The following is a 23,872-nucleotide window of genomic DNA, read 5'->3' as shown; positions in this document are numbered from 1 at the left end:
TTATTCTGATTAATTATCCTTCAGGTTATATGGGCTCAACCCTGCAAAATTATCCAAGGCAAATGTCACATTGAACTTCATAGGAGTTGTGTCTGAGTATGAACTCCAGAACTGGTTCTTAAACCTTTTCTTTCTTTCTTTTTGCTTCATGGAGGGGAGAAAAGTATCTACTCTGCCTATCTGTCTAAACATATACAAGAGGTCACCTTTACTAGGCAGCCTTCTGTCTTGAGAAACTACCTCCAGAGTACTCTCAAATACAGTGACTAAAATTCTGGTCCGCCTTTATTAGAAGATTACCTCTGTTAAGCAATATTTTTTAAATTTTGCTGATCACTTGAGCAGTAGCTTAAGACAGAATTTTACTGTCTGTGATCTGCATACATTATAAGTTCCTAATGGTCAACTGGAGCACTGATAAAACAGTATTATGAACTTATGAGTAAGGATCATAGACAGTTTATATAAACAGACAAATAGGTTAGAAAACCAGCCAGCTCGCTTCACTTCTCAGCAAAGATTTAATAGCTTACTGCTACAGCAAAGTTTCAGGTAACTGAGAATGCCTTATTTTTACAAAACGTACTACCATACATTTGTTGATCTACTGTAAGAGCCTGAGTCTGCTCCCAATGAAGACAGTGGAATTAAAAATAATTAATAATATAATTAAAACTAAGCTTGACAAAACAAGCAAAGCCTATCTTGTGTGGCAATTGCCTTAATTAATTTCTTCGTTTTCTTCATTTACTTATTAATGTGCAAAATCCAGTCATAAGCAGTAGCTCTCCCAGTCAACAGAGGAAATTAAAGAAGTTCCTCTGTCATTACTTTTGGCTTAGGTCTATTTCTACTTACATGGGGGCAATCCTTGTTTGCTGCAAGGGGAGTTCCACCCACATAAGTAGCACAGAACTGGGCCATTTATTTTTTATATTTTTATATATTTATATATTTGTATAGTCCCATAATTTATCATAGTTATAATGACTGACAGGGAGGGAGGGGATTTCTTGTCAGCTGATGATTACACCAGGAAATGCTTTTCTCATCGGTCTTTATTGCTTGTACATAATATATGTTAGGTATCCCTGCTGCTAGAGTGGGAGTCACTACAGAATGCAAAGCTTCCAACAGTACTTCAATCAGCAAACCCTCCATTTTCAGAAATATGTGCATTCATTTGTGCATGCAGTTACTGAGATTGTGTGTGCAAATAGCCAGGTACAGGTCTAACTAGACCTGTGTATACACATTTAATTGCATGTACACACAATTCTAAACAAGTCATTAGAAATTTTGGATGCATGAGAACTGCAAGATCAGGTCCTACAGACAACTTATCTTAGAATCATAGGACTGTAAGGGACCTCGAGGGGTTTTCTAGTCCAGTCTCCTGCACTCATGGCAGGACTAAGTATTATCTAGACCATTCCTGCCAGGTGTTTGTCTAACCTGCTCTTAAAAATCTCCAATGATGGATATTCCACAACCTCCCTAGGCTATTTATTCCAGTGCTTAACCACCCAGACAGTTAGGAAGTTTTTCCTAACGTCCAATTTAAACCGCCCTTGCTGCAATTTAAGCCCATTGCTTCTTGTCCTATGCTCAGAAGTTAAGAACAATTCTTCTCCCTCCTCCTTGTAACAACCTTTTATGTACTTAAAAATGGTTATCATGTCCCCTCTCGGTCATCTCTTTTCCAGATGAAACAAACACAATTTTTTCAATCTTCCCTCACAGATCCTGTTTTCTAGACCTTTAATCATTTTTGTTGCTCTTCTCTTCTCCAATTTTTCCACATCTTTCCAGAAATGTAGCGCCCAGAACTGGACACAATACTCCAGCTGAGGCCTAATCAGCACAGAGTAGAGCAGAAGACTTACTTCTCGTGTCTTGCTTACAAGACTCCTGCTAATACATCCCAGAATGATGTTCGCTTTTTTTTACAACAGGGTTAACACTGTTGACTCATATTTAGCTTGTGGTCCACTGTGACCCCCAGATTCCTTTCCACAGTACTCCTTCCTAGGTAGTCATTTCCCATTTTGTATGTGTGCAACTGCTTGTTCCTTCCTAAATGGAATACTTTGCATTTGTCCTTATTGAATTTCATCCTATTTACTTCAGACCATTTCTCCAGTTTGTCCAGATCATTTTGAATTATAATCACTTGCAACCCCTCCCAGCTTGGTATCCTCCGCAAACTTTAAAAATGTACTCTCTATGCTATTATCTAAATCATTGATGAAGATATTGAACAGAACCAGACCCAGAACTCATCCCTGAGGGACCCCACTCGTTATGCCCTTCCAACATGACTGTGAACCACTGATAACTACTCTCTGTGAATGGTTTTCCAACCAGTTTTGCACCCACCTTATAATAGCTCCATCTATGTTGCATTTCCCTAGTTCGTTTATGAGAAGGTCATGCGAGACAGTACCAAAAGCTTTACTAAAGTCAAGATATACCGCTTCCCCCCATCCACAAGTCTTGTTACCCTGTCAAAGACTGTCAAATGCTATCAGGTTGGTTTGACACAGATGTGTTCTTGACAAATCCATGCTGACTGTTACTTATCACCTTATTATCTTCTAGATGTTTGCAAATTGATTGCTTAATTATTTGCTCCATTATTCTTCCGGGTACAGAATATATACTTATGTATATTTATGTACATAGGATACAATTTAACTTACTTTTGAATAACTAGGTACATCTCTTGTGTCCACTATTATTACAAAAAGTTTCCAGTGTTTATATAGATGGAAACATGATTTTTTTCTTTATGTCAAAGAAAACAACTTTTAGCCTTGTTATTTATTTATTTATTTTAATTGATCAGCATCTGCCTCAAATTCCAGGCATTTCACAATTTAAAAAAATATTTATTACAATATTACAAACATCTGTAACTAACTGATCAGCCCATATGTACAATAAAGATAGACGCTCCAAAAATAATGATCCTGACACAAAATCAATATATCCCACCCCATGAACCACCCCATTCCCAAATGCCTGAGAAAAAAATATATAACCTAAATCACAGTGATAAGAAGTAATATTTATAGAGGACTTTTTGAGCTATTTACTAAACAGTAAGACCCCCAATTCAGCAAAGCATTTAAGTGGACTGGGACAACTCATGAGCTGAAAGTCAAGCATGCAATTAAATGCTTTGCTGAATCTGGTCCTATATTAGTTAGTTAAAGTTTTGGGGTGTTACCGATCCTTTTCCAAATTCCATATCAAATGTTTACACATAAGAAAACTAAATCTAAAACAGAGTATAAGAACTTCAGGGACTGTCTCTTCCAGGTAAACTCTTTGGAGGAAGGATTGTCTTTTTGTTAGATATGAGTACGGTGTGTAGCACCATGGGACCCTGATTCCTGCGTGGGAGCTCTAGATATTACTGCAATACAAATATTGAATAATAATATGTTTGTGCAGCACCCAGCACAATGAGAGGCCCCCATCTGATTGGGCCTCTGGGTACTAAGTTACTAACATAATTAAAATGATATCTAACAATAAAATATTTAACTACATAACTTTTCATATGTGGCACTCCAGATGTTTCACAGTGGAAAGTAAGGGTATGTTTATGCAGCAAAGAAAACCCACAGCGGGCCTGTGCCAGCTGACTCAGTCTCATAGGCTCAGGCTGTGGGGCTGTTTCACTGCTGTGTAGATTTCCAGGCTTGGGCTGCAGCCCAGACAGTAGGACCCTGCAGGTGGCAGGGCCCCTGAGCTCAGGACTCAGCCCCAGCCCAGAAGTCTACACAGCAATGAAACGGCCTCGCAACCTGAGCCCTGCGAGCCAGCATCAGCTACCATGGGCCAACCATGGGTTTTTCTTTGCTGTGTAGGGTAGACATACCCTGAGTCTCATTATCCCTGTCTCACCATAGCAAAATGGAGACACAGAGATGGGAAGTGACTTGCCCAAGGCCACACAGCAGATCAGTGGCAGGGGTAAGAACAGACCCCAGAAATTCTGACTCTCACTGCAGTGCCCTATACGGTGTTCAATGCTGTCTGACTGCTTCTACTAGTCAACATTAAAATATTTAGGGCCCATTCCTTGACCTATTGCATAGACAAAGCAACTGGCTATGACATGGGGGCTCTGCAGTGGGCAGTTAGGGTGCAGGGTGGTTGGAATCATCCTCCCACACTGAGGAGCATTTGCAGAGTCATTCCATAACCACTAATGCAACCTCAGAAGTCCCCACAGAAGCCCTCACAACTTATGTGCACTCTTTTCTCCTCCCCTCCCTGGTAAACTCCTGCCTGATCCCTGCCAATCTGTCTATTGTGACGCCCAGGGAGACCCTACAGCATGGCATGTTGAGGATCTGCATTGCCAGTGTGGGCTCCATAAACCCTGCTTCCTCCTGCCTATTCAGTAGACTTGCCCTCATTTTACCACTGTGTCCAGAGCTCCTCATGCCCATGGAGAGGGGTCAGGGTTAGCCATGTTGTGCAGATGATAGCAGAATGCTTTTGCATTTGTAATTAAGGTCTTCCAATTTAAAAACTCATCCAGTCATTTTTGTTTCATTTTCCTATGCCTTGTCCTTTCATGTCTGGACACGTTACGGTACAATTAAAGCCACAAAACAAGTCAGCACTGTCAAGAAACTGAAAGTTAAGACTCACCCACTTGTCCCTGTTGCAGAAACTCTCACCTACTGTGGGGGAAGGGGCACTATGATCATCTGACTGAAAGATAAAATGTCAGCCTTGACTTTGAAATTGCTGGAGATTGTAAATCTGTGTTGGAGATTACTGTTATTTAAGATGAGTATCTGTCGAGAAATGAACTTGTTTTAATGCTTAAAATATATATTTGTAATGACCAGAGAAGATTATAAAGTATACATTTACAGACAGGTAGGAATATACCTCATCATGGGTGTGACTGATACCATAATGAGTCCAAAGCATTTGTAATCTACATTGTGTAAAAATACAAAAATTCTTTGTATGTGGGAGAGAGTGCATGTGTGGTGGGTGTATTTTATCTGGTAGATTACAAATGTGTTGGATCCCTTATTATATCAGATCACTACAGTGAAACCTGGATCTCCAACAAGCAACTCCTATCTTAAAATACTCCTTTACAGTAAAGGCCCTAGGAGACTTTGGTATGTAGCTAAGAACCATCTCTACTGGATCCAGCTCCCACTGAAGTCAGTGGGAATCTTTCCATTTACTTCAATGACAGTTGAATCAGACATTTAGGTAGTTGATTAAATCAGGTTTCACTACTGATACTTTTGTACACATATAATCCCTGGGCCAAACTCAATCTGGGTTTATTACTGCTTCCACCAATTTAAACTATAATGTGGGACCCCATAATGTAAAATCTGCTGGGGATGAGGAGTTGTGACCGTAGCGAGTGAGGATAGCTTTCTCTCCCTTGGGGGGAACAATGCTGCAGGGTTGTAACTGAGGACTTGATCCAATGGCAGCAGATGTAGGAGGTGTAATCTATACTGGCCTGCATAAGCATTGGTGCATCTGGCTTCCTATTTTGCCTATTCAGTGGACACAATGGCTCTTTTGGAGCTAATATAGTTTATTTGGTCACTTTATGAGAAGTGGATCTTTTCTATGCTGGACCCTAGTAACTCCTGAGGAGACCATCACATTAAATTTTCTTTGCTGATTACTGACTAGATAGACCATATCAGCTCCAAAGGAGTATTCATAGTCCATTGTGATAATCCAGCTGCTATGCAAGCATGCTAAGTCCATGTGATAAAAACCTCAGGAAGGTTTCAAAGGAAGGAAACAGTGAATTGGCTCATTCAGCCAAAGAGCATGACCATCAGCACTGTTTTTTCCCAAATACCCAAAAGCACTCATTCATATAATAATAATGGGCCAAAATCTGGTGTCTTTAAATTGAGTAAAACTCCCACTGAAGTCAATAAGAATTTTGGGCCACAATTTTCGTTTGGTCTACTAGTAATTAAGTCTCCTTGCATCCCTGTGAGGTAGGTAAGTACAGTATTATTATCTCCATCTCACAGATGGGCAAACTGAGGAACACAGGGTAAAATTATTTGTCAACACTCAGGGAGCTCGGAAGCTCGAGAGGCAGGACTAAAAGGACCAAGGGAGAAAATAACAGGAAAAAGGGAACAGAAAGAAGACGAAAGAGGAATGACAGAGAGGTTGGGGCACAAGTGGGAGAAAAGAGAGAAGTGAAAGGAGGGAAAATAGAGAAGAGATAAGAGGTGAAGAGAAAAGGAGAAGTTTCTGTAGTCAGGAAATAGGGAGGAGTGCTATTGCTCAAACATAAGGCAAAACAGAGACCAGGAAAGGAGAGAATATATGAAAAGGAGATAAAATAAGACAGGATGGAGGAAAATGAAGTTGGAGAGAATAAAAAATAGAGATGGAAGTAGAGACAGTGAATAAAGAAACATAAACAGAGGGAGCAGGAGGAAAGCAAGAGAAGATGCCCACAAAACTGATGTGAACTAATCTTGTTTTTAAATATTTTACTGCTAATAATACAAGTGGCAATAATCCCTTACTTATTACATGCTAACGTTCCCCCTGAGGTGTACATACACAAATCCCATTGACTTCAGTAGGACTGTATGTAGCACATTGGCAGTGTTTGTGTTGCATGATCCTTTAAGAGATGTCTATACTGCATTGTAAACCCAGGTCTGTGGGACCCAGGTTTATGGACTTGGTTTTTCCAAGACTGCAATTGAGCATCCACACTGCATATAAACCTGGGCTTACAGTTACTGGACCCGGGTCTCACAGCAATGCTAATATGTTCATACTGCACCAAATACATCTTCTGATTCAGGTCTGCAGCTTGAGAAATGATTTGGACCAGCATCAAAGGACTCAGGCTTTAACCCATCCCCTTAGCAGGGGTCCTAGTGCTTGGGTCCTGAGTGCTTGCTGACCCAAGTCAGACTGATGTGCAGGGACGGAAGGGGGGTTTAGGCTCAAACCTGAATCAGAGCCAGGGCTTAATGTGCAGTGTAGACATAGCCTTCTTAATGGTTGTTACTGCTACTATTAGGAGTTACTACTTTCGGCCAAGCAGTAGAGATCTGTGATACAGAGAAAAATGGATCCAGGTTTATGCTGCTGACAACACATGCATAAGCATCTGAGGTGGGAATTTGATGCCAATACAAATGCAAGAGCAAATATAGGAATCTCATAATACAGCTTTGGAACAGAAATATATTGTATAGGAAAAATCATAGCAAAGTGATTGCTTGGCATGGAACTCTAGAATAGCTCTGCTGGCACAGTCAAAGAGCTCAGTTCTGTAATGGTTTTACATTGCTGTAAGTAACCCTGCTGAGTTCAACAAAGTTATTCCTCAGTTGCATGTGCAACTGAGAGGAAATTTAGGCCTGTTATGTTTATAGTAATATCAAATATTAACAGCAGTAAAACCACAAAGGACTCAGGAAACCAAATTTCACCTAAGAAGTCACTAAGCAGGACAGATACTTAGGAAAGTAAATGTTATATATTTATATTTCATGAGGCCTGTGATATTTACCAGAGGAAATCATAGGTAACCTCACTGCATAATGGAGTTACACCACTAGAAAACAAGTGAGAGATGAGAATTGGTCCCCTAGATTATATAGCTTTTCCCTGGCAGATATCCCACAGCTCCATAAATTTAGTAGAAGGGGGAATACAGAAAGCTTTTGCTGCAGGAATTTAAGCCTTATTGCTTAGTTATATTACTGGAGGCCATATTTTTACTTTACGGACATACCCACTGGAAATGAAGAGATGTGGGGATGGAGGAGGCAGGGTTTGGCCCAGAAGATGGTGAATGAAAGAATCCTTTTCTCTGTGCCAATTCAGGTTAGAGATTTTCTGAGAGTTCACAATAACAGAGCAGCAGGTTATTGTTCTTTGTAGAAATACCCAATGAGTAATACTGTAGGTGCTCTGGTGATCATATATTGCACCTAGATCAAGACACAGCCGTAATAATTAAAATTGACTTGATCTCACTGAAACTATTACTGTTTCAGTCAGATTCCTTCCTGCAGTTTCTGGTAACACTAGAGAGAGGAAATCTAAAAGGATCAGGTGGAGATAGATAGAGAAGGTGGAAATTTTTTTTTTGAAAAGTTGAAAAGTAAAACTACCAAAAGCCTTTAAGCATCTTGTGTATCTATTGTTTGCTTTTACTTCCTGATATTCTTGATAGCTATATTCATTTGTATTAAGTTGAATCTGGTCCCAATCCTACGTCCCTTGCTGAGGTCAATGAGGGTTTGACATCGATTGAAATGGGAGCAGAATGGGGCCCTGTATGTTAACAAAACTAAAGGTAAAACTCTGGTTTCATTTTTATTATAGTTTCATTTTCTTTCTTACTGAGGAATGTCATGTCATGACATTTTACAGTGGACTCACTTTAAAACATGCACGTTTGCTATTTCTATGTTTATTCTCAGGGGAGGAGCTCTCTCATATCAAGGATTTGGTAAATAACACACCTATTTTACTGTCAACAGCATTTTTCATATTAAACATAGTTCCTTGTCAATGATAATACTAGAAGTAATGAAGATACATGAAGCATAAGCATCTGTCTGATTAGTACTATATTATATCTGTGAAACACTGTGATCATGAAGTAATTTTTAGTGACACTTAAAACAGATTAACAATATTTATCTTTGTGAGGTGTTTCTAACCAATCTGAAAGATGAAGTAATGTATTTAATCTTTCTAATTGCCCCTATTTATTTGTGTGACTTTGCTCTATTTAATTAAAAATGCTCCAAATAAATTTCCATGGATAATACAAGTAGTTAAATAACCCTGGATAGTTGCTAAAACTCTCTGTCTGTATTACAGAAAGCACCTGGTCATGACCACTCAAGTTAATGTTGCAAAACAGCTTCCATTAATAACTCCCTGTTTCCACCTGCTCAAAACTTTCCATAACATTTACATTTTGGGATGAAATTCTCCATGTTTGCCTCTGCCTTTTTTTGTAAGTCTGAGCAAAGTCCTTCCAGCTGTTTTCGGATATGGCATGAGTGAAGAAAATACCCTTTTGCTGTGTAAACAATTTAACGACAGGGCTACCCCAGAAAACGGAGCTGAAGTTTGTCATAGACAAGTCCCCACAGTCCCCATTAAAGAGTAATGTCTTTTTGCTTGGTGTCAGGATAATTGCTTTGGATTTACAAAGATAAAATCCTTTGAAGGGTGTGAGCTGGCTGAGATTTTTTTCCCAGTGTCTGTAGGTGTGTACTTAAAGAGAGGTGACCACTGTGTGAGTGCATAGTTAGGTAGTGTGCAGCAATCAGTGTTTTAGAACTTGCTAGGAGTCTAAAGACTGATCAGGTGTGGAATAAAGAACTTGCCGTTAGAATCTATAAACTGAACACACCACATAAGTGCTGAGCGAGGAACAAACTGTCCCTACACACCGCAAATATGATCTTCTAAACTGTGCAAGCCGGATTTTCTTTCTCTGTTCCCAACCCTTTCTCCTTAAAAAAAGTAGGAAATTAACAAAATGTCGTTGTTAATGAAGTGTTAAGTTTCTGAGATCAAGCATGCAAAAGTCATGACATTTCAAGATTTAAGGCTATTATCAGGGTTAGATTGTCCCAAATGCACATATATAGCCCCTTATTAAATTCAGACCTTAAAGTAGTACTCTTGCTTGTTAATGCATTGTATATATTTATTGATGTATATCATGATATGCATATACACACTCAGTACACAAAGTAGCTGAGTCAACATGGCTTGAGTGCCTGAGTTTGCAAGTGAAAGTTGTGTTCATGCTATTATTATATGTATTATGTAAGTATTATATTATGTTGTGTATATGTGTGTGTGTGTGTGTTTGTGAATACTGAAGCACATTAAACACTCTGTCTCCCAGCTTTGTGTTGTGGCTGTTAGAATTTAATTCTTGTTGTTTAAGAAATTAGCATGATGTGAAATGAAAAAAAGGAAAACGTTCTCCTCCCCTTAAGTCCTCCTCCTCTGGCTTCGTCTGATATTGTTAGTTGCTTTGTTTAAGGAAAGGTATTTTTAAGCTCCCTGATGTGTCAGCAAAGAGGTCTTTAATCTTTATGGGTAAAAATTAAAGTCAGCCCACGCAATTTGTACACTGAACGTTTAGGTGGCACCTGAAATTGGGGGAACTACATCTCAGTGACACGGGGTCACATTTTCAGTTCTTTTGAAAACTTCATAATCCTTCAAACATTACCGTAAAACGGGCTTTGCCTTTATTACTAAAAAGCCCCACTCACCTACGCACCCGATTCCTAGTAAAAGCCTGTAAATGTACGGAATTCCAAACAGCAGATCATGCCGAAAATATCTCAGGAAGCACATCTGCGCCGTACGGGGGAAAGAGAATGGGGAAGTGATTTTTCTCTAGAAATCTTCTCAATTTTCACCCGCGGATCGGACAGTTTTCTGAGGGGAGGCTTACGTTCCAAAGTGAATTCGGTTCTCTGTTAGAAATGCCCCTTCCCCATCCCCACATGCTACGGACAGACCCGTCCCCGCCTCTCATCCCGTCCGCTGGATCTCCAGCGGAGACGAACTCTTCGGAGAGCCACACCGGGGCGGGCTGTAGTATTTTTGTGGCAACGCGCGAGGCTCACGCTGTTCCCCTTGCACAGGGGCAGCCCGGTAAGGCTGACGCGCGTACACACACACACACACACAATACCACACACACGGGGCTAGGGAGTCTCACACTGTTGCCTCCCAAAAGGGCCGGCACAGATGCCTGATGCACAGTTACACATTCTCCCCCCTACACAAACACACACAGGCTGATCTAAGCGGGGGAGGGGGGATGATTTTCAAGCCGTTTAAATAGCTACAGAAAAACGACAAAGCCTTTCCTAAAAGGTCCCTTCAGCGAACCAGTTCTGCCCCCTCAGTCCACCGCCGCCCCCCCGATCCGTTACTGCCCATCCCCGTTGCAGCAGGATGCCAGCGATCTGGAGTCATGCAGCTGGCTTGGGCACCATTGGCTCATGAGGCTGACACGCAGCTGCAGGAGTTCACATCTGGCGGCTAGCCCAGGCGGCTGCAGTCCTGTTATGGAGCGTGTGTGCAGGCGAGCCAGCTCCCTTGCTCCTCCTCCTGGTGGGGACGGGGGGGAGCCTTGCATCACCGCCCCCTGCTCGCTGCGCCCCCCCTTCCTTCGCTCTCTCGGCGAAGCTATTAATAGCATGACATCAGCCCAGGACTCGCCGCCAGAGTAAATACCAGCGCTGCCCACTCGCCTATATAAGGAGGGTGATGCAACCTCTCGCCGAGCCAGAGATTCAGACACACACCGGGAAGCAGCCGCCGCAGCTCTCCAAGCGGCAAACTCGGAACTGCCCGGCAGGGAGCCGCTCCAGCCAGAGCGCCCGGCAGGGAGCCGCGCAGACCGAGCGAGCCGCCCCGCTGCTCCCCGGCGCTGCCTCGCTCCTGCTCGGTCCCACTCCGCCTCTCCCAGCCGCGGCCAGGCAGCGTGAGAAGCGGCGGGGGAAAGGTGAGTGAGTTTGGAAAGGGGAGCGGCGGGGGGAGCCGGGGACTCGGCTCGCCGCGGGGGAGGCAGGACTTTGCTAAGGAACTTGACAGTGGCGAGGAAAGCCGGGGCGGGGGGAGGGGGGACACCCTCCTCTTCGCCTCGCTCGCTGGGCTGGGCAGTTCGCGGAGCACGCAACTGAAAGCAAAAGTGCGCTCGGGAGAGCGAAGTTTTTGACTCCGGCTGGGGCCCCGCGCAAGAAAAAAAGCCCCCCTCCACGCCCCGCCACCCCCATTTCTCCCGCTTCGGCGTCTCTGACACGCGCCCGAGACATGCCCCCGGTTGACACGCTCCGCAGCCCGCTGGGACGGGGCGATCGCGGCTCGCCCGAGCCACCGCCGCTTCGGCTTCACCCGGGGCGCTCAGCCGCGCGTCTGACCCGCCGGGCGCTTTCTCGCTGGGGCCAGGGGCGCCGCTTCGGTGGGGGGGTGGGCTGCGCATCTGCCCCCCACCCCTTCACTCGCGAGACCGGGTTTCTCCCCTTTGGGCGGCCCGGGTCGCTTTAGTGCCCGATTCATTCCTTTCTCTGGGGCTGGGGGTAGCGGTCGAGCCCACAGGGCGGCGCATTGCTCTGCAGCAGGGAGCGCGGCTCTCCCGTGCCGCGGCGCGCCCGGCGCCCGCAAGCTACGGCCCAGGTTGTGCTGCGATACAGTCGTTCAGACTAGAGAGAAAAGTTAGGAACCAAGAGCTCAAAGCACCTTCTGTTAAGGGGGGTCACCCAGCAATGGCTGTGTCTGTTGAGCCTGGGCTGGGCTACACAGAAGTGTTGTAAGGTCCCAGGTGGAGCTATTCTCCTTGATGTTATTTTGGGGGAAATATTGACCTCTTTGGATGATTTGATTAGGGGACACACAGACGAGAAGTAATATCATCCTGCAAGGTGGGGAATAATTAGATAACAATAGTCTCTTCCCCCCCCCCCTCCGATGACTGACATGAACAAGATCAGTTGCTGACCTGTTGCCTAACTGAGCAGGGTTGAGTGACGACGCAACAGAAAAACTGTTACACAGAACGAGTTTCCTGTGTGAAATCGATTTACTTGGTAGCAACAACAGCAGAGAAGTTCGAAGCCAGCAGATGCGGAGGCAGAAATGATAAGGGATATCAGAATCCTAAAGGTCAATTTGAGTGCGCAGAGGTTGTGAACTATAATTGCTCTTAATGCCGTTTCAGATTAACCGGTATGGCTCACAGGGTTTATTGCGTCAGCAGCAGAGGGAAATGAATTCATCTAAGGAAATACAATTAAATCATTCATCTGCAGTTAAATTAAAGGAAAGTTAGGAGTGAGGGTGACCTGAAGTGTTCATTTTTAATATTCGCATTAAACTGAAGGACACTTTAAATAACATAAAGGCTGAGTTTGGACTTTGGAATGGAGAATGTGCCCTGACACATAAAATGTCAGAATGTGAGAGGTGAAAACTAAAAGTGGTGAGAAAAATACCATTACACAAACTGTGGAATGGGATCTTCATCAGGAAACATACTGTTTTTTCTTGATCATAAGCTTCTGATGGAGTAGCTTGCTCTTGTGTCAGAGATGAATTGAGCCTCTGTGGTGCTATTCTGTGAGGTGTTCAGCACCTCCAATTCCCAATGACTTCAATGGGAGATGAAGGTGTTCAGCACCTCACCAGATTGGGATCCATGCAGTTGTATGGAACTGTAGTTAAACAAAAAGGTCTAGATGTGATTGTTTTCTTGGGCTAATTATAGAACAAGCCAAAGTGTGTTAGTTGCTTTACAGAGTAAACCAGGCCCTTGCCCCAAATAACTTACAGCCTAAGATAATGTACAGACAGATGACTGGAAAAAAGGGAGGCAAAACAAGTTTTTAACTCTTATTACACTAGTGTAATATAGAAAGTTGTATGTTTCATCTTGAAGAAAAAATGTTTTTGAACAGAAGAAAATAGCAACATTTCAATTTTATGTTGCTTTATCAAGTATACAAAAGGTATCTATCTAGCACTCTCTGTACCTCTGTTGTAGTTCTGATTTATAATTATTTGTATTATCATAGCGTCTGGAGCCCCAGGCATGGAGCAGGACTCCACTGTGCTAGGCACTGTACAAACCAGAACAAAAAGACAGTCCCTGACCCAAAGAGTTTACAAAATTGGTTACAAAAAACAAGCGGAAACTAGCAGCAAACCCCACTAAAGCAAAACTGACCCAAAACGGTACTCCCACAAACCTACCCACCCACAGACCTCAGCCCCTTCGAACACTTCTCTTTCCTAAAGCCTGAGTAAGTAGAGATGCTTTCCAGCCCGTTTTGAAGGTCAACAGACTTGGGTTATTTCAGACCAAGGGGAGCTGCAAGTTCTAAAGTCAAGGGTGCCCATAGAGAACACTTCCCCAGCACTCTTAAATCAAGGAGACACCAGTAAAAGCAAATAGGGTTATCAAAGGGATTTTAGCAGAATTTCATTAGTGCTAGTGGATATTTGAAAATAACTCCTTAAATTACTAATGGAAATCCAGCATGGACAATATTTCTCAAGATATTTTCCGTGAAAGCTCTGAATATTCTTGGTTTCTTTTGGTGGTAATGCTGATTTTAATTAAAAGTTTATCCACTTATTTTTTAAGAAAAACAGACCTACCACCAGCACTGAAAATTTATTAGCACAATTAATTATTTGGGGTGGGCTGGAGAAATGGCTTTGTTTAGATCTCTGATTGGAGTGAATTAAACAGAATTACCCATATAGAATTAAGCTATCACCATGAGCAAAAACAATAGTGACAGCTAATGCACATGGCTAAGGCTTCCTCTATCCACAGACAATGATGGGTTCAATCCCATTGGAAAATAGAACCTATTTGAATGTGTTGGTGAAATGCTAAATGGTAAATGCTGTTGTTGGTTTGTCAGCTGGAAATCAGAGGGATGTTTCCAACTTGCTGGAGATGAGTATCCTCTAGCTCTCTGAGATTATAGGATTAATGGGTATCAATACTTAAGATGTGACTCATGAGCAGGGGCTTCCTGAAGTGAATAAATTTACATAAATTTCCCAAGGTCTGTTGGAATAACAAATAGTTCCAGGGAATTTTCCCTTCTTTAATAAATGACGGTGAAATCCTGGACTCGCTGAAATCAGTGGGAATTTTCCATTGACCTCAGTAGGGCCAGGATTTCATGTGGAGAATTTGGGAACTCCTCAGTTCTTCTAGTTTTATTGAAAATGAGAAAATTTTTGGAAAGCCTCCAAACCTGGGATTTGGTGGCCAGGGCAAGGGAATTCTACATATTGGTAGTTCACTAACCTTAGGATTTTGTATTTACCCTTTTCAAATATTTAGCTCTGGCCCAGATTCTGCTCTCAATTATCCAGTGTAAATCTAGAGTAAATTTCTGGATAACTGAGAGAGGAATCTGGCCTTTTGCTAGAGTACATAATCTTCAACCACACCCAAAACTGCAAAGTTATAGCACTGACATAAAGGTGAGTGCACAAATCTAGGCTGACTACATAGAGCCTTCACTTACGTACAGAGATGCCCTGAGGCAGTTGTCTACTTACTTGCTAGGGAGTTAATTGCAACTGATTTTACTATAATTACCAAAGGAATCAAGAACAGGTAATACTATAGTAACCCCATGACTACAAGATATACAGTTGACTGCATGCTGTGAGGAAGTAGAAAAAGCAAGATGGTAAAATAATCTGAATTTTATCCAATTTTTAAAAAATAAGGGTCAGATCCTCCACTGGTGTCAACTGGCATAGTTCCATTGAACTTAGTACAGCTACTGTACATCAATTTACAGTGATGGAGGATCTGGCCATAAATGTTTAATCATTTAAAATACCTTAATTTTAAGGGTCTGCAAGGGTACTTTCAGATTTCACAAGAGTAAAAGAATAAAATATACTTCACATTTTGCATTATTCCTTCCCTCCAACTCTACCTCTGGCTTGATACCTCTGAGCATATATAGCTCTTTATGCTTGTGCCAACTTTTATTACAAACTGCTTTTCAGGAATTTATCTTTTGATCTGAACAACTGTGGACCAGGTTCTAATCTCGCTCAGTCACATCCATGTAAATCTAGGCATCCAGTGTAGTTACTTTGGATTTACACAGGTGTAACTGAAGCCAGGATCTATCCCATTCCTTCCAAGCTCGAATATAGAGGTACAGCTCTTAGTATGAGAGAACCATTAATTTTGTCTTTTTACAGTTTTAAAATTTAAAACCTCTTCAATTGCCATTTTCCTTCTACGGGTCCTTCTCCTTTCCTCCCTCACACCCCAATATTATTGTCACACAGCCTGCCATGCTTGAAGGATTCACAATGCCATTTTACTTTGCAGAAAGATCCTGAAAATGGACTTGCATAATGAGATAGAATCTAAAAAACATACATCCATTTAAAAATTGATTAAATATAGATGCATTCACTTAGGACCTGAGCCTACACTGCTTGATTTCAATGGAAGTTTGAATTGCTCAAGGAATGCATGATCACTCCTTATAAAGTAGACAGTAACTGTTCTCTTGCAACCATCGTGAACTACAGTGTCAACTCACACACCTTTCCATGAGACTCTAAAATCTATAAATGTGTGTGTATACATATACACTATTTATGTGTATAAATAGTGTAAGAATGTCACCTCAACCTATGCAAAAAATATGCAGGGATTGGTTCATAGTTATGGAAAATGCAGTTCTCTTCTGTCAAATCTGTTTGGCTTTTTAAGATTATTGAAAGACTATTCAATGTTTTTATTTTGTTCCTTTTCAGCAAAATGATGCTCCAAAACCCAAGCCAGGTATCTGCATCAGAAGTCAGCGCCTCCGCAATTGTTCCCTGTTTGTCTCCTACAGCATCACTGGGGTTTGAGGATTTCACAAATCTAACCCCACTGGTGAAGGAAGAATTGAGATTTGCCATCCAAAATAAGTGCCTATCCCACAGGATGTCTTCCACATTGGATACAGTGACAGTGTTGGAAAGACCTGTTGAAATGTCTGTTCTGAAAGCAGAGGTATTTTTCCTTCGATGATAATTCCGTTTGATTAGTGTTCTGATTTAATGGACCACTAAATATACCAACGACCAAGAATGATATAAACTCAAACACAGGCAGTCCTCAGGGGACTAAATCTGTCACTGTGTTCAGTGCTCTAGTGTTTCTTTATTTCTGTTTTCTTTACGTGCTACTGTGAAACACGATTTCACTTTTCATTTCAGTTAGGGCCAGTTTATTTTTAGCCTGATACAAGTAATAACTTCCCTTATTAATGGAAGGGAGTATCTCTAGAGGCTACTCTGGATCTGGCTTCACTACTGACTTGCTGTAGGGCCTGGAGCAAGTCACTGCAATTTAACCTTGATTTAGTTAGTTGAGGTCATCTGCAGGTGGGAGGTAAAGGGTTGACTTTCCTCAGCTCGCTACAGCGAAGTAAAATCAACCACTAGGATTTTATATCAAGGTCACTATCTCAATATAAAAAGACACCTTTTATTGTGGTGAAGACATAGCTTAAGTTTGGTCAGTAGCCGTGAATTGGTTGTAAACCAGTTTTCTGGTTGTGAACCTACCAGGTGGCCAAAAGGAAAGCACTAAGCTGTATAATAAGCTGTATAATTCTTCCTCTTCTGAAGAAACTAGTTGTGCCATTCCTAGCCTCGTGGGGGGCCAGATTGTGAACTCATGCACATTGGTATAAGTTTGAGTAACTCCACTGAAATCTATGGAGTTATACCAGTGTAAAATCCAAGTGAGATGAGACTCTGGTCCGTAGGGCCAAAGTTACTTTGGGTTTACACTGGAGTAACTGAGAGCAGAATTGAGTGCAAAGAGTGGAACTTTTTGTGAATTCCATACACAACCATTGATCCCCACTCCACACTCCTGTTGGCGTCAGAGGGCGTTCAATGTGTAAAGATGGCTGGGTTGAGTACAGCTAGTAGATCTTAGACACTGGCATAGTACTCTGCTATCCAACCACCAGACTAGGGGCCTGATTCTACACATCATTATTACTCAGACAAAACTCCTCCTGACTTCAGGGAATTAAACATTAGTCAGTAGAATAAAATCTGAATATATTTTTAATTTAAAAATGTTGGCTTAAATAAATCTTCAGAATGTGACACATAGAGGACCTCATTCTGATCTGTTACACCAGGTTTACAATGATGACCTCAGAGGAGTTACTCCTGATTTACACTGTTGTGAGATCAGAAGCATACCTCTAGGGTGTCTGATGCTCTGTCTTGGTCACAAACATATTAGTGCTACCATTATTTTAAAAGTCGGCAATTATCAACATGATTATTCTGCATTTACTGCATCATGCTGAGTATGTGCATCTTGAATCTTGCTAGTTTTCACCCCAAGAAGATGAAAGGAAAAAGAGAAGAAGGGAAAGGAACAAAATTGCAGCTGCAAAATGCCGCAACAAAAAGAAGGAGAAAACAGAATGTTTGCAGAAAGTAAGTTACTGACTTTGACTGTTCTCACCCTATTTCCTCTTTCCATTATTTGGAACAATAATGTTCCATTATTTGGACAATGTCTTCGGGCTAAAGGTCAGGACTGGGACTCAGGAGATGTGGACTCTGTTCCTGTCTCTGCTACAGGCTTCCTGTGTGATCTTGGACAAGTCATTTGCCCTCTTTTCCCCAACTGTAAAGTGGAGACATTTAGCCACCTCACTTGAGTGTTGGAAAGCTGAATTCACCAATGGGTTAAATTCATCTTTGTGAAGCAGACTGGCACAAGGCCTGTGCAAAATCTTAGGGCACTGGGGTAAATTTCACCCAAATGCCTTTAGATCACATTTTATTAACAATGAAAGATAGATGAAAAATAACTGTGGAAGGAGAAGAAAAAATTGTTGCAATTTTAGTGAGTGATAATGTTATATATGTGGATAATACTAATCTGAAAATGTAAATGGAACACATGAGGAATTAAAATTACATTTCACATAATGTACATTATAGATTCTAATAAGTTATGCTTACTCCATGCACCAAAACTTGATTTCTCTATGAAATGGCTCTCCAGTTAGAAATGATCACTGATGTAGCAGCTTAACAAATTAAAGCTGCATCTCATTTGGTTTATAATTAACACTTCTGATTGAACTTTTCAGAGAAGTAACTTTTACAAATCACAAGCTTATGTACTATTACTTATTGATACCATAAGCTTATGCCACTGCAAAACAGTAATGATGTCATAAAAGTCCTATAGACAAGAGCATTTACACATGGTAGCACAGAGGACACAAGAATAGGCACAAAGTATCCCTTACGGTTCTAATGTCTGTCTCCATTAGCAAGTTTGTGATTAGAAGCGTTTAGTATTTAGTGCATTAAGAGTACTAAACAGTCTCTCAAAGGCCCCATATCTGTGACTGTCTCTTCAGAAAAGCGTGGGGAGCCCATTAACATCACTCCTTGTGTTGGTCAGAGCGGCTTATCAGAGAAAAGCAGGGTGCCGCTTCTTATCATCCTACCCCAAAATGAATGCTCTGCCTCCCCATGCTCTAAGTCCCTCCTGGCCTGGGAACAAGGAACCAGGCTAGAAGCAAGGATTCAGATCCTGGGGTGCAGCTCACTGGAACTTCCACTTGGCCGTTGGACTGGCCTAGTGAGTTCATAATGGCTCTGTGTCTGTGTGTGTGTGGTGGCAAGTAAGCTTCCTTTTGGCCAAAGCAATGTTTGGCAGGTAGCTCTATTGAATTTGGCTTTGTGACCACTGTCATATTTCTTTAAAGGGCAAAGAGGGCCATTGTCTGAATCTGTTCTCTAGACCATTATATACTGGTGAGGTACAGCTGCATAATTATGACTAATTGAGAAGCAGGTAGTTTCTTTCCAACCCAGCCATCATGCTTTGCTGCCAATAAAGGGTGGCAACCACAATAACATTATGGTTAACTATGTAAAATACTCACTGCAATACTTATGTCTGTGCTCTGTGGCTAGGAATCAGAAAAGTTGGAAACTATCAACGCAGAACTAAAGGCCCAGATTGAAGAGCTAAAGAACGAGAAGCAACATTTGATATACATGCTCAATCTCCACAGGCCCACTTGCATAGTTCGAGCACAGAACGGGAGGACACCTGAGGATGAAAGAAACCTCTTTATTCAACAGATCAAAGAAGGAACATTGCAGGGTTAAGGCAAACCAAGAGTTCTCATAGTGCATCTTTACACCAAAAAAACAGAAACCATGGAGGATTTGACTCTGTGTATCTGTAGGATCCTTTTAGCCTAGAACCATTAGGCAGGGGAGATTGCTTTGTTAAGCAGGAAGGATCATGTTGGCTTAGCTGTGATTCTTCCTCTCCAAAGATTTGGTCTCCATCAAGTCAGAGTCCTCTGCCTCAACTCTAGGTTTTAGTACTTGTCATACTTGCTGTTCCTAGAAGCTACAGACAACAGCTCCGGAAGTTTTAGGTCTCTGCTAGTGTACAGTGCCTGCACTCATGATGTTTGTGTTAGAACACTATGACTTCCAGTGATGCACATTGTACCGACAGCTGTGCTGGATGGACACTATCTTTCCTTGTTGCTGGTAGGGAAAGCACACTCAGACTGTTTTTAAAGTGTTGCAGTTTCCAGAATGATGCTTTCTGGCAGAATGTGTTGCTATGTGATGGGACTGTAGTCTAACGTAATGCTGCAAAGACTTTAGTTTCAAACTAAACATTGTACTTTTTTTTTTTTCTTCACAACACTTGTGTGGATTTTTTTATGACTCAGCAGCAGATTCTGAGAAATCTGATAGTTGTGACAAGTGTCAGTTTCTTGCCAGATGTCCATGTAACTAAGTTTGCAATTACTGAACTGGAACGTCCCTCACTGTTCTTCAGGAATTGCAATTTTGCCATGAAAAATAGGAAAGCACCTTGGCCTTTGTGCACCCAAAGTATAATATCTCATATGTGTGGTATTTCAAAGAACTTTATGGAAACAAAATTACAGTAAAAATAGACTTGAAAAATATAATGATTCCCTGATGTCTTAGGTTCTGAGCATGCAATCTTTATTCAGGCAAAACTCCCATTTATCATTCATTCTGGGTGAAATTCACCCCTGTGCAGAGGGCAGGTGCAAGGGCTATACATCATGTAAGCCCTATTTTGACGCTATAACTGTAATTTAAATAATGCATCCACCTTGTGCTGGCCCTCTGCACATGGGTGAATTGCACTTTTTGGGAAGAGGGAACTAACCAGGAAGGGACTTCAATAAGACTTTTGCTTGAATAAGGACTGCAGGATTGAACCCCAAGTTTGTGAATCTCAGAAAATAGAAATGGAAAAGACTTACTGCATTAGATCACATAGGGGCTGATTATGCACACCTTTACTCAAATTAGCAATCCTGTTCACACAAGTAGTCCCACAGGTAGCTCTTACTCATGTGAGCAACAGTTTGAAGTCTCTCACCCTGTCAGGATTATTTCTTATTGCCAGATTTATACAGGGGAAAGAATTCTGATTGTAGTAATTTTCTTTCACATTTGAGTGGTAACTGTAGCCAACCAAAATGCTATTTAGAATCCAAGAATAGCCTAGAACTTGGTGATGTAGTGAGTAACTATTTTTTACTTTTTTAAAAATCTAACCTGAGATGTTTTGAACTATTAGTTGAGCTGCTGGACTAAAGAGCTAGAGTTATGAGTGTTTGTTTAAATTCTGATGTTTCTGTGAAATCCTCAGATTGTTTAATCCTATTCAATATTATCATTACAGTTTTCTGTAAAAGAAAATATTATCCTTATTTATCACTAATATTCCTAAGAAGTTGAAATAATAAATATTGCAAACAAGACAAAACTGAAAACACAAGTGTTGTACTGTTTTTTTATTTTTACTTTTTGGTGTCTAATATTATATATTTCTAAACTTCAACGCTTCTATTTGGGACACCACTTTTAAAAAGTATAAGTGCCTGATCCTTGCCTCTCATGAGGTGTTGATCATCTTGCAGGATTGGGTTCAGAGAGTTCATATCTCAATCAGTGGTGTCTAATTGCTTAATAATGCATTTTAAATGAAGTAAACCATAAGAATGGAGCTTACAGTACATAATATTTTACACCAGTTCTGCAGTGTTAAATACAATTTAAAATTAAAGGCTAAACCAATAGATACCTCAACCATCAGCTTCTTACTTTGCAAGCCCCAGATGGGTAAAACAGATATCATACCAGATCCTTTTTTTATTTTTATATTCTGCAACAGAACTTCTTAATACACTTTCCTAAGATCTGGATATTGTAATGTCCTATATTGTAATGTCCTATATTATGTTTCAAATATGTACTTCAAGTACCTGAAAGGTGAATGTATAAAATACAACATATTGGGCCACGTTCAGTCCTGGGGACCAAGTCTCTCATTGCATATTATTTGGAACTTCCAATGACTTCAATGAGAGTTTCTCAGATCCTGTGGCTGGAGAACAGAGCCCCCTCATGCAACTCCACTGGCTTAACTGGAGTTACACAATGGATAAATTTGGCCCATTGTTTGTCTGACACAGGAAATACATAGAATGTATTTCAATAACCTTGTCAAATGAATTTTCGTTAGCATTTGACTTCTGTAATATAGAAGCAGTAGATCTAGGCATAATCCAGATACAAACTCCTTGGCTTTGTCCTTTGTGCATCAAATATCAGCAAAGGCTAAATAAAAAAAAGTTTGTCACTTATGCTGTTATGAGGTATTAGTATAGGGACTGGCTTCATTTACTGTTCAATATAATCACAAAATTTGTCTCTTCTTTAGGAATTTTGTACAGTTGCTCTTAACTGTATTATGGTGACGCAGGCGTCCTGCATTTGCTGCTTGAGTTAAACATAAATGTTATTTACTAGCATGCCAAATGTTAATGTGGTATCACTACTTTTGTCAGAAGATATTCTGCTTTTATGTCTAACTCTTTGGTCATAGCTGCTTTGCACTGTGTGTGTGTGTGTGTGTGTGTGTGTGTGTGTGCGTGCGTGCGTGCGTGCACCCGTGTGTATGTGCAAGTATAATTCATAAGTTATGGTACTGAAGTTAATTTGAATATACCCAAGAAAGCAATGTCTACAAAAATGTCTAGACATGAGGAATGCATTGCATGGGTTTAGTAAATGTCTACTTTATTCAGGAGAATCTTTAAAACAGCATTAAAAGCAATTTGTTTTCTATTCTCAAGGTTATGTTTTGATACTTTAATAAAAAATAATTAATATACATTTGCTCATGTGTGACTTCATTCTAAGATTCATTCAAAGTCTGGAAACAATTTCTTTTCTTAGAAGAACAATAAGCTATTTTAAAAAATGTTTTCTAGGTTTACAACAAGTTTTTGGAAGTTGAAACTGGCATGGTTTACTGAACTCTGTATTCCTCCAGGTATACACACTGTTTTGTTATTGTAGGATTACCCAGGAATGCTAGGCTGCTGGTTTTATACATAGCATAGTAGTTGCATCATGGGATTCGTAGCCAGAACTTATATGCTGTGAGGTGTTGGGCAAGTCACTTTAGCTCTCCATGGCTCAGTTTACTCATCTGCCAAATTGGGATCATACATATGTTAGAGGGCTGCTATAGATCTTCATATTTATAGATTGCTTTAGGATGATAAAATGGAATGTGTTATATAAGTGCAAACTGTTAAACTGCAGGTTGAGGATTTGGGGATTTTGTTGTTGGTTGTTTATTTGGGAAAACATTAAGAATCATGGCTAAAATATGCAAGCTTGTATATTCAGAACTGAGCACCTACATCCATACTACAGTTTCTAAATGAAAGTGTACTGGCACTTACTCGTGCTGACCAAAAATTTTAGCTTGATTACTTTGCAAATAAGCAAAACCCTCAACACAGTGGAAATTCCAGTAGATTGGAGTTATTTAAATATCAGTAGCCCCAGAATCCAGTAGACTAAGAGATCCATTGCAACATTCCAAAACCTAGTTGGCCAACTGAAACCAGCTTAAAATTTCAACTGGACTTTCTACTAGGAAAGACATTGGATAGATAGGTGGAATTTGTGGCTACCAATTTCAACAGCATCTCTTTTCTTTATAAATGGAACTTCCTTATCAATATATCCCTTTAAAAGACTTGCACCAGCCAACATGTATATATTCAGTCTCACCCATTTTCTTCTATCTGCTGTTATTTGGATTGCAATCATGCTTTAGCTAGTATGGTTTTGACTTCCTGTCTCATTTTATCTTTGGTAAATTTGTAAGCCACCTTCTTGCCTTCTGACTTAC

The 23,872-nt window shown here is 40.9% G+C and overlaps 1 protein-coding gene across 1 annotated transcript; it reads left to right on the top strand.

Annotated features, from left to right (window-relative positions):
- Positions 1 to 11,278: 11,278 nt before the first annotated feature.
- ATF3 (activating transcription factor 3) lies at positions 11,279 to 22,764 on the top strand. Its single transcript, XM_084622703.1, has 4 exons — positions 11,279 to 11,560; positions 16,366 to 16,609; positions 17,956 to 18,063; positions 19,567 to 22,764. The coding sequence occupies exons 2-4, from the start codon at positions 16,370 to 16,372 to the stop codon at positions 19,762 to 19,764; spliced, it is 546 nt and encodes a 181-aa protein (XP_084478829.1). The 5' UTR covers positions 11,279 to 11,560; positions 16,366 to 16,369; the 3' UTR covers positions 19,765 to 22,764.
- The last annotated feature ends 1,108 nt before the right edge of the window (positions 22,765 to 23,872 follow it).

The sequence above is a fragment of the Lepidochelys olivacea genome, assembly GCF_965140295.1.
Source record: "Lepidochelys olivacea isolate rLepOli2 genome assembly, chromosome: 3".
Classification (NCBI taxonomy): Eukaryota; Metazoa; Chordata; order Testudines; family Cheloniidae; genus Lepidochelys; species Lepidochelys olivacea.
The sequence above is the reverse complement of the archived record's forward strand: the minus strand, read 5'-3'. Positions and strand labels throughout refer to the sequence as shown.